Raw genomic sequence first — 12,214 nt, 5'->3', positions numbered from 1 at the left:
TGCAACTAAGCAAATGAAGCGAATCCAAGGCCACAGATGTTGAAAAGCTTCTTTCTCAGTGAGAGAAAGTTGGTCAATGCATTTTAAGAGGAAAGGTCAAGTACATGAAAGATGTTTTTTCTCATGAAATGACATGTAATTTGCAATGCAGAAGACAGATTTTCATGAGTTAGAGCTTTTGCAGAGAAAGTCATGTTAGAGCTTCAATGCTCAGAATCACTTGTTTGGAGCCTCTGAGAACACTAAAAGCTGTGTTAGTCCAACTAAGCAAATGAAGAGAATTCAAGGCCACAGATGTTGAAAAGCTTCTTTCTCAGTGAGAGAAAGTTGCTCAATGCATTTTTAAGAGGAAAGGTCAAGTACATGAAAGATGTTTCTTTCTCATGAAATGACATGTAATTTGCAATGCAGAAGACAAATTTTCATGAGTTAGAGCCTTTTTGCAGAGAAAGTCATGTTAGAGCATCAATGCTCAGAATCACTGTTTTGGAGCTTCTGAGAACACTAAAAGCTGTGTTAGTGCAACTAAGCAAATAAAGAGAATCCAAGGCCACAGATGCTGAAAAGCTTCTTTCTCAGTGAGAGAAAGTTGCTCAATGCATTTTAAGAGGAAAGGTCAAGTACATGAAAGATGTTTCTTTCTCATGAAATGACATGTAATTTGCAATGCAGAAGACAGATTTTCATGAGTTAGAGCTTTTTGGCAGAGAAAGTTATGTTAGAGCTTCAATGCTCAGAATCACTGTTTTGGAGCTTCTGAGAACACTAAAAGCTGTGTTAGTGCAACTAAGCAAATGAAGAGAATCCAAGGCCACAGATGCTGAAAAGCTTCTTTCTCAGTGAGAGAAAGTTGCTCAATGCATTTTTAAGAGGAAAGGTCAAGTACATGAAAGATGTTTCTTTCTCATGAAATGACATGTAATTTGCAATGCAGAAGACAGATTTTCATGAGTTAGGGCCTTTTTGCAGAGAAAGTTATATTAGAGCTTCAATGCTCAGAATCACTGTTTTGGAGCTTCTGAGAACACTAAAAGCTGTGTTAGTGCAACTAAGCAAATTAAGAGAATCCAAGGCCACAGATGCTGAAAAGCTTCTTTCTCAGTGAGAGAAAGTTGCTCAATGCATTTTTAAGAGGAAAGGTCAAGTACATGAAAGATGTTTCTTTCTCATGAAATGACATGTAATTTGCAATGCAGAAGACAGATTTTCATGAGTTAGAGCTTTTTGGCAGAGAAAGTTATGTTAGAGCTTCAATGCTCAGAATCACTGTTTTGGAGCTTCTGAGAACACTAAAAGCTGTGTTAGTCCAACTAAGCAAATGAAGCGAATCCAAGGCCACAGATGCTGAAAAGCTTCTTTCTCAGTGAGAGAACGTTGCTTAATGCAATTTTAAGACTAAACCTCAAGTACATGAAAGATGTTTCTTTCTCATGAAATGACATGTAATTTGGAATGCAAAAGACAGATTTTCATGATTTAGAGATTTTTTGCAGAGAAAGTTATGTTAGAGCTTCAATGCACAGAATCACTTGTTAGGAACTTCTGAGAAAACTAAATGCTGTGTTAGTGAAACTAAGCAAATGAAGAGAATTCAAGGCCACAGATGCTGAAAAGCTTCTTTCTCAGAAAAAGAAAGTTGCTTATTGCAATTTTAAGAGTAAAGCTCATGTACATGAAAGATCTTTCTTTCTTATGAAATGACACGAAATTTGCAATGAGGAAGACAGATTTTCATGAGTAAGAGCTTCAATGCACAGAATCACTGTTTTGGAGCTTCTGAGAACACTAAAAGCTGTGTTAGTGCAACTAAGCAAATGAAGAGAATCCAAGGCCACAGATGCTGAAAAGCTTCTTTCTCAGTGAGAGAGAGTTGCTTAATGCAATTTTAAGAGGAAAGGTCAAGTACATGAAAGATGTTTCTTTCTCATGAAATGACATGTAATTTGCAATGCAGAAGACAAATTTTCATGAGTTAGAGCCTTTTTGCAGAGAAAGTCATGTTAGAGCTTCAATGCTCAGAATCACTGTTTTGGAGCTTCTGAGAACACTAAAAGCTGTGTTAGTGCAACTAAGCAAATGAACAGAATCCAAGGCCACAGATGCTGAAAAGCTTCTTTCTCAGTGAGAGAAAGTTGCTCAATGCATTTTTAAGAGGAAAGGTCAAGTACATGAAAGATGTTTCTTTCTCATGAAATGACATGTAATTTGCAATGCAGAAGACAGATTTTCATGAGTTAGAGCTTTTTGGCAGAGAAAGTTATGTTAGAGCTTCAATGCACAGAATCACTTGTTAGGAACTTCTGAGAAAACTAAATGCTGTGTTAGTGCAACTAAGCAAATGAAGAGAATCCAAGGCCACAGATGCTGAAAAGCTTCTTTCTCAGTGAGAGAACGTTGCTTAATGCAATTTTAAGACTAAACCTCAAGTACATGAAAGATGTTTCTTTCTCATGAAATGACATGTAATTTGGAATGCAAAAGACAGATTTTCATGATTTAGAGATTTTTTGCAGAGAAAGTTATGTTAGAGCTTCAATGCACAGAATCACTTGTTAGGAACTTCTGAGAAAACTAAATGCTGTGTTAGTGAAACTAAGCAAATGAAGAGAATTCAAGGCCACAGATGCTGAAAAGCTTCTTTCTCAGAAAAAGAAAGTTGCTTATTGCAATTTTAAGAGTAAAGCTCATGTACATGAAAGATCTTTCTTTCTTATGAAATGACACGAAATTTGCAATGAGGAAGACAGATTTTCATGAGTAAGAGCTTCAATGCACAGAATCACTTGTTTGGAGCCTCTGAGAACACTAAATGTTGTTAGTGCAACTAAGCAATTGAAGAGAATCCAAGGCCACAGATGCTGAAAAGCTTCTTTCTCAGTGAGAGAAAGTTGCTCAATGCAATTTTAAGAGTAAAGCTCAAGTACATGAAAGATGTTTCTTTCTCATGAAATGACATGTAATTTGCAATGCAGTAGACAGATTTTTATGTTTTTGAGCTTTTTTGCAGATCAAGTTATGTTAGAGCTTGAATGCTCAGAATCACTAGTTTAGAGCTTCTAAGAACACTAATGCTGTGTTTAATGCAACTAAGCAAATGAAGAGAATCCAAGGCCACAGATGCTGAAAAGCTTCTTTCTCAGTGAGAGAACGTTGCTTAATGCAATTTTAAGAGTAAAGCTCAAGTACATGAAAGATGTTTCTTTCTCATGAAATGACATGTAATTTGCAATGCAGACGACAGATTTTCATGATTTAGAGATTTTTTTTAGAGAAAGTTATGTTATAGCTTCAATGCACAGAATCACTTGTTTGGAGCCTCTGAGAACACTAAATGTTGTGTTAGTGCAACTAAGCAAATGAAGAGAATTCAAGGCATCACATGCTGAAAAGCTTCTTTCTCATTGAGTGAAAGTTGGTTAATGCAATAGCTTAATATTGCATAAACCAACTTTCACTCAAGTCAAGTTTACCCACATGAAAGATGTTTAACTCATAACTCATATCATATTTAATGCAAAACATTAGTTCTTGCTTTAATTGATATATTGTTCTAGCCTGTATGCATGCATGAGGTAATGTGGATTTTTGCATATTCCTTTAATAATTCAAGTAGTCTTACATGCACAAAATAATGTTTTTTAATCATGTACTATAAGCATAGCTTTATCCACAATGGTATCCACGATAGTAAAGAGCTTGTTTTTTTGTGAACCAAGAAAACATCATGATCTTGCATAATAAATCATAAATCATGATGATGTACTCACTGTAGTTAATGTGTAAATTAAGGTGTTGTTTATCCATGAAGTCATGAATGAAAGACTTTGAACTCATGTTAGTTCCTTTTAATTCATGAGATATTTATACATGAAGTAATGCATAATTCACACATTAATTTATGCATGAATTCATGGTAATTCATGTACCCTTACTGTAAAGTGTTATCAACAAGCCTTAAGATTCACCCTCAGCTTGTGACAGCTGAAATGATTCTTGTGAATTGTGTATTTGTATAGCCAATCGCTCCTGAGAAACTTAAAGATGAAGGACGGAAGGACATGCTGCCCATTGGTTTGGCTACATCAGAAATAAGTTTCTCAGTGATGAGGAGAATACGAAACTGGCTCTGACCTTCTGATCTTTCTCTATTGCACACAGAGAATGAATGAAAATTTATCAGAAGAGATAGTGAAAGAAAGATAGAGATCATCCTATGCAAGTTGGAAAAAGATGTGGCTTTTTTTGCAGTAGGTAAGATGTTTTTAATTTTTATTTTTTACTCTAAATCTTAGCAGTGCATAAAAGTGAAAATCCGCCTATGGCATTTCAACTGACAAATAAAGGGTGCAATACTAGATCTCTCAATCCTAGATCCTCAAAGATTTTCTCCATCTTGTCTTCAAACCTCTGCAAACTATCCTTGTGCTGACTGTGTTAGTTTGTTATTAGGCTGCTGTTTAGGATGAGACCAAGGTCGGACTCATAATCCAAAGGTTTGGGTGTGTGTTCATGGTGTGTGTGTGTTCACTGCTGTGTGTGTGCACTTTGGATGGGTTAAATGCAGAGCACAAATAACTTTTAATCACTTTCAAGACTTTGAACTCATGTTAGTTACTGATAATTCATGAGATATTTATGCATGAAGTAATGCATAATTCACACATTAATTTATGCATGAATTCATGGTAATTCATGTACCCTTACCGTAAAGTATTACCAACAAGCCTTAAGATTCACCCTCAGCTTGTGACAGCTAAAATGATTCTTGTGAATTGTGTATTTGCATCGCCAATCGCTCTTGAGAAACTTAAAGATGAAGGATGGAAGGACATGCTGCCCATTGGTTTGGCTACATCAGAAATAAGTTTTTCAGATATGAGGAGAATAAGAAACTGGCTCTGACCTTCTGATCTTTCTCTATTGCACATAGAGAATGAATTGTTCAACAAGAATGCGCATTCAACAAGAATTGTTCAACAAGAATGCGCATTCACAAGTAACATCTGCTGCTCTGCTGTCTCAGCCAGTAATAAGCTTCACTTCACAGGTGTACAAGGGTCTCCTCTACACGTTCATCAGCATTCCTGTTGTACTTTTTAACAAATACTCTCATCAGATCTTCTCATTCCTCAGTTTCAGGGATGCATATGCCCTCTGGTGCAGGCTTTGGGATAGAAATCTCCATGAGCTCTGATTCTGGAATGGACATATCTGGATTGAAAATACATATGTGCTGCTTTTTGTGTGTGTTATTAAACAGGTCTTACTCATTTCACATGTAATAGGGGTATTTAGAAAGGAGCACTTAACCCTCATAAGGTCTTTGTTTCCTGTGTAGTCAAACTTGATTATATAGTAACTGTAAAAAATAAATACATTTTTAATGATACAAATACCTGTAAATATATCTTTTTGTTTTGTTTTGTTTTGTTTACTTCTCATCTATACATTAATGCTGTGTTTTGGGAGAAAATAAGTACTTTTGTACCTGTCTACCACAAAATTCCTCAACTACACCATTAGCTTGCATGTAAAATATTACATTTTTATGAAAAAAATCACTTGATGATCTAAATTTGATTTAAGTTGCTTCTGGATATTGATCTAGGTGTTAGGTGTAGAATTCTGCCATCTGCTGGTTAGAGAAAAACTTGTAGAAAATATAGTTTCCTCTCACAACTTTTCTGATATATATTTTGTAAATATATTTTGTTTTCATTATGATAAAACATTATAAAATACATTATAAAATACATCTAACATTTTAAAGTGCCTGCTTTTGCAATAATGCCACATAAATTTGCAGAAATGCCACACAAGTTGCCACTAAAACTTGATTGCAGGCACATATTTATTTCAATCTAAAATAAAAACAATTTTGACACCAAAAACTATTTTATTTTACTTAAATGTAAATAAAACAAATACAAAAAAAACAACAAACAAAAAAAAACAACAACTGTAATTAGCAGATGTGAATGGTGTGTGTGTGTGTGTGCATGTGTGTGTGTACATATGTGAGTGAGTATGCTCGTTCCAAATTACATTTGTGCTCTAGTATCAGGGCTTCGTTTTTTAGTGGACATTTTCAAATTTATGCAGGATTTATTGATTTATTTGCTGTGTGGAAATTTTCAGATTTATGCTGGATCTTTTTTTTTTTTTTTTAACATATGAAAAATTTATTAATTTTTTTTTCCCCATTTGCCATTCATTTTCAATTGGGGTCATACTGACCCCAAAGACCACATTTGTAAAAAAATAATAATAATTTTTGCATACCTTCCAAACAACAGAATCAAGCCATTTTGTTTTATTTTTTTTATGTGAATACAGATAGAAAATGATGAAAAGTCACAAAATCTCATTCCACTGAGATGAAGGGAACCATTTTTTTTTTTTAAACTAAGGAAACGTTGATTGGGGTCATATTCCAAAGTCCTTATGAGGGTTAAAGCAGACAAGCAAAAATGGCCCATTTAAAATTGAAAAAAGAATGAAATGTGACAACTTGCAACATGTGAGGCATGTAACATGACAGCTTAAAATGTTATCTGATCTAATCAAAATTATAAGATAATTTAAATATGTTGTCAATAAAAGACAATTATTAACTATTAAAACAATGTAATTTTTAGTAATTAAAAACTAAGCTAATTTTGTAGTTTGATAATGAATACACAGCAAAAGCAAAGCTATACATCAAATAATATGATTGATACAATGAAGTTGTCATGTTTATCTCAGTAACAGTCCTTTATTCCATTAACTTTTTTCTTAATAATAACTGCTTGAAACCTGATGATGCCCTTGCATCTACATATGAGAATTTTCCCTCCCTTCAACACAACAACGTAGTAACATTTTTCCAAAATGAACAGTAGGATTAACTTTTGAGCAGGTCCACAAAAATTCTGCAGATTTTTTTCTGCAGACATTTCCCAAGCTTCCATCCCTCAGGAGAAAGTGTTGAGAAGTAGTGTACATACAGAGACAAAAACCATGGTTAACAGTGACACATTGGTGCATATATGTAATGTGGAATAAACACAGTATGTATAATCACAGTTTTATCTTTAAACATTAATTATTGCAGAAGTCTTGAAAGGAAGAGCTCACAGTATCTAGTACCCCTCTGTTAGTGGTTTTCTTTTAGGTTACTGCACTAGAATGCATAGAACATACATTTTATATGATGATTGTTTTTCATGACAATGCATAATTTTATAATTATATGTATTTTTTTTTAAATAGGTGTTATGCTTTTTGATTGGAATATACACATACTGTAGGTCAGATATAATGTTACATTCACACTGCTGTATGGTGACAATTTATAGAGATGGAAAACCCAGAAGCTCACATTAAGCGAGCATATAAAAAAAGTCATAAAGCCAAAGTCATATAGCATAACTTAAATAGAACTCACTGGAAATCTAAAAAATAATATTTAAAAAACTAAAATAATTTTATTGATCAAGCATCAGTAACTAGAACACAAACTTGTGATTTGCTTTGTCTACTGCCTTCCAAGGCAACATCCTGAAACAACTGAATTTAAAAGATCTAAAACATTCAACAATACAATATGTCAAACACCATTCCACAAAGAAGACTGAGAAATTTATTTAAATAAACAATGTAATGACATGATACTCTAATAAAAATAAAAATACACATTTTTAGTTATTTATAAAACATTATTATTTAATTGATTCTATATAAGCAACATTTCTCTAACTACAACCACCATCTTGGATTGGATATTTTCACTGAGCCCATTAAAATTTATTATGGAATTTCCTTATTTATAAGTGTTGCTTAGAATTTAGACAACAAAGGTTTCTAAGACAGCAGTATAATTATCTTTCTGAACAGCCTTTGTGTCAGGTTAATGATGCCTTAAAAATGTCACCTAATAAGTCAACAAGATTTAGAATGGAGCCAAGTTAATGTTGAGGATACTCAGTTGACCTAGTTGAAAAAAAGGTTGAAGAAGCAATGTTTTTTATTTTTATTTTTTTATTTTTTGTATAATCATTGCCACATCTTCCCACAACTTAAAATGCCACATGGATTTCAATTTTGTATGTGAATTTTTTTTAAAATTATTATTATGGCATATGTAATTCTGCTTTGTTCAGCTGTTTTGATGTGGGGTATACATTCTTTTCATTTATTAACAGGTGTGGGTATCTTTCAAAATGCTATACTTCAAACATCCAAAATTTCTGCATATGCATAAGACAGCTGAAATGATAAATATTCATAATTTACAAGCAAACACTTGATCAAATATTATTTAAAAATATGAAGCTGGCCATCAAGTACGTAGCTTCTGTGTATGTCCATTCTTATACTTTTTCAGGTAATTCCTTGAAAGTCATGCATGAATTTTAAATGGAAGCCTAAATCTTAAGGATTTTTTTTTTTTTTTTTACAATTTCCAATTTCAGGAAGAGTTCAAAAAAAGCTGTGAGCTCAAAAAAGGTAATTCTAGGAACTAAGTCTGATGTCACAGAATAAAGTGCACGCATGATAGTATTAGTTTTCCAACACTTTCAGCATTTTTTTAAAAATCCCCTCTAATTAAATGTTAAACTACTGACATTTATACAAGACTGAAGATAATTCAGACTACTGTTGATATGGTGAAAGTACTCCGAATGGTACAGAACATTGTAAAGACACCAGATGATGGGAGATCACTAAAATGGACAGATTAGAGTGTGATGGCAGAGGACTGGGTGCATGGGTGATTTGTTTTGAGCAAACTGTTCAGTAGCATAAGTAGCTCAACTCCTTTCAACTGAAATACATAGAACCAGAGCTGATCTTCTCTCCATGTTCCAAATAGCACCTTCTATTGATCAAGACTGGAACAATTGGACAAATGCAAAGCACACACACACACACACACAGAGAGAGAGAGAGAGAAAGAGAGATGTACCACAGTTAAGGCAAGCTCAGAAACGTGCAATCATTTAACTGCAGAGATAAACCCTATAATTCAAATTCATTTGACTTTACGTTTAACATGTTCAAATATCACCTTAATGGACAATAAGAAATTCTAAGTTTTAGAAATTCAATAACCAATGTTCTTTATGTTTGCTGTACCTCATATGTTCGATGTTTCTCTTCACATGAAGAGTCTGTTTCCCTGACCACTATGGCCTTAGTCACCAGCATATCAGGGTGCTGTTGTTTGGCCTCCTGTATTGCCATGGCGAGGGCCTGCAGAAAGTTAGTTTTAATGACAGTAAAGTGATTTTAATATACATGTACCATTACATTATTTGCTGACCTACATAGTGCTAAATTGCTAAATTAGGTTTAGTGCAGGGCTATTCAATTGGCGGCCCGAATATGGCCCGCCAATCATCTTCATCGGCCCGAGGAAGAGTACGCGGTCGCACATACGCCTTGAATTGATTTTGCACTAATTAGTTTGTCCACAAGGTGGCAACACTGGCCTGGGCCAGCTGAAAAAAAAGGAAGAGACTCAAATAACTACAATCTACTGGAGACCGCAACATGAATAGACAGCAGCGCTGACAAGCGCTTGTGTGAGGGAGTTATGAGATATCCACCACAACTCTAGTTTAAACGGTTTTAAAGACAGTGTTATCGGTCATAGATGGTTATTATCAAAGGAAGTAGCCTATAGTTTGAAAGTCTGCTCAGATATGTATCTGCGTCATGTGCATCAAGATTTAAAGAGGCAGCACTGGTTTTAAAATGAAACCTGGTGCAGTCTGTGACTGATGTAACATTAAATCAAAGATTTAAAAAAAAGAGAAATCAATTGACTGCTCTGCTTGCTGATTAACTTTTGTAGCTTGAATAAATATTGATAAATATAGCTTATGCATACAATTTATAGTTTAAGATTTTTTCAAGTTCAAAGCCTATTAAATGTTGAAAATAATGGCTAAAATTGAGGGAAAAATTGATTTAATAGATACCTCAGTAACATGATTGGTATCAGTGATACTGGTCTTAATAATAGGCTAGTAAAAATATGCTACTAAACACATTTAAAATATGCCATCTTTAATTTCTAATTTTATAGCAGCCCCCCACCCCCCAATGAAAAAGATTGGGACGGCCCCTACACACTTGGCCCCCTTCAAATTTTCAATGCGATAACCTGGCCCTCAAATGAAGCTAATTGAATAGCCCTGGTTTAGTGCTTTCTAAATCATACTAAATTATAAAAAGTTTTGGGTGAATTTTATACTAGTAGAAGAAAATAATAAAAATAATAAAAATACAGGTGAATGTGTCTTAGCAGCCTGAACATTGTCTTTTAGTCAGGGTAAGCAATCATGAAAGGGCTATGTGGTTTCAACATTTATTTACTGCATGTTAAAATTTACCAGCACTGGTCATCTGGCTTATTATTATTATCCCTCATATTTAATAAGTACACACTTGACCATCACATTACATGTCTTTGCTTACCTGATGTTGATCCACATCATCATCTCCTGTTATGATGATCCTTTTTTCAATCCTGGTCTCTGCATAACCTCCTTTCACTGTCTGAAACCAGTTAAAAACATTAAAGAATTTAATTTGACAAAAGATTTCATCAGCTGGCATTTTTATAGTCTTTCGCCACCATCCTGTTTATTTAAAGCTTTTTTTTTTTTTATTAAAATATTAACCTTATTAATGTTTGCAGAGAAATTGATCTGTCCATTTACTATCTACAATTTTTTAAGTTATGTCAAGCTGAATAACAATGGTGTGTTGGCTCAGAGGGCATATTGTTCTCAAACTGAAGGTGACATGTCTCTTACCTTGGTCACTTGAGTCGTGGTTTCTGAGGTAATGTTTTCTGTAGTGACGGTGACAGGAGAAGCAACAAAGTGTCTTTCTAGACTGTTTGACCTTACCTGAAATACAACAATGTATTATATGTTTTACTGTTAAACAGTTTTGCCTCTCTACCCTTTGCAAAGTAATAAATAAATAAATAAATAAATATCACACAGACAACTGTACATACAGTAAACAATTAGTAAACCACTATTCAGATCCTTTGCTATGACACTAGAAATTTATCTCAGATGCATCCCATTTCCAAGGCACTTCTGGGGAAGGCTACAAAAATCTCCTCCATTGAAAGTTGCCAAGAGTGGACTTCATTATTCTTAAAAGGAAGAAAAATTTTGGAACAACCAGGAATTTCCTAGAGCAGAGCAATCAGGGGAGAAGGGTCTTGGTGAATAAAAACCCACTGATAACTCTGGTTGAGCTCCAGAAATCATGTGTGGAACAACGAGAACCCTGGAGTCCATCAGTCCAGAAAAACTGACTCCATGGCGCGGGATAACTTCACTATAGCATTTGAGCATTTGTACAGTGCTCAGACGCACATTGTCCGCTCATTAACTCGCGCGGCACAAGCAGCCCCCTGTCTCAGTGCAGTCATGTATGGAACACAAAGCAGTTCCAGTTGCTCACTCATTCAGGCGGCACAAGCAGCCCCCTGTCTTAGTGCAGCACTCAGTCATGTATGGAACACAAAGCAGTTCCACTCATTCAGGTGTTCAGCAGCCATGGCTTTGAGCAGTAGTCAACCCGTGTATAAATAATAAATATGTATGAATCACTCCAGTTTCCAGTTTAAATGAACACTAGAGGCAGGAAAAACTTTTATTCCTTTTCACACAATGTATGATTTACATGGCAAGTTTTGATTAAGAGAGACTAATTTTCGCACAATTCCTTGCACAATATTATGACTTCAAAACAATTTTAACGTGCTACAAGGTTTGAAAACTTTTGATAATTTGAACATTAGCATCACATATACAACTTTATATGTAGGGATTCCCTTTCGAGACTCGACACCACAACTATTCAGTCACTTGGGCGAAACTCTTTACCTCAGAATCTTTCTCCTTCAAGTATTATTATCCTGTCAAACCTGTGGCACCTAGACTGATGGAAATAGCCACTGCTCCCTCCCATGGCATACCCAGACCAAGCTGGCAGTCTTCTCCTAAGGGAATGAGAGTGGTTTCCTGATGCTTAAGGACTAGACAGTATCCTTGGCCCTCACAGGCATTTGACTGATGATTACAAATATCAGGTACTCTTAGACAATCTACAACTGCCTGCTGCTTGCTAGGTAGCTAAGAGGTATGTTAACATCCAATTTCCCTACACCAGGGGCCTCATTTATAAAATGTTGCGCAGA

The 12,214-nt window shown here is 34.8% G+C and overlaps 1 protein-coding gene across 15 annotated transcripts in view; it reads right to left on the bottom strand.

The window, feature by feature from the left end:
• Positions 1–6,729: 6,729 nt before the first annotated feature.
• LOC131549370 (band 4.1-like protein 1) overlaps positions 6,730–12,214 on the bottom strand; it is a 303,307-nt gene continuing 297,822 nt past the window's right edge. For all 15 annotated transcript variants that reach the window (XM_058791485.1, XM_058791490.1, XM_058791497.1 and 12 more), the window contains 4 exons: positions 10,809–10,904; positions 10,468–10,548; positions 9,121–9,237; positions 6,730–8,876 (listed from right to left, as the gene is read on the bottom strand). In XM_058791485.1, the coding sequence (XP_058647468.1) occupies positions 8,871–8,876; positions 9,121–9,237; positions 10,468–10,548; positions 10,809–10,904 (300 nt within the window). In that variant the 3' untranslated portion in view covers positions 6,730–8,870. The remainder of the gene's footprint in view (positions 8,877–9,120; positions 9,238–10,467; positions 10,549–10,808; positions 10,905–12,214) is intronic.

The sequence above is a fragment of the Onychostoma macrolepis genome, chromosome 11 (genome assembly GCF_012432095.1).
Source record: "Onychostoma macrolepis isolate SWU-2019 chromosome 11, ASM1243209v1, whole genome shotgun sequence".
NCBI lineage: Eukaryota > Metazoa > Chordata > Actinopteri > Cypriniformes > Cyprinidae > Onychostoma > Onychostoma macrolepis.
The sequence above is the reverse complement of the archived record's forward strand: the minus strand, read 5'-3'. Positions and strand labels throughout refer to the sequence as shown.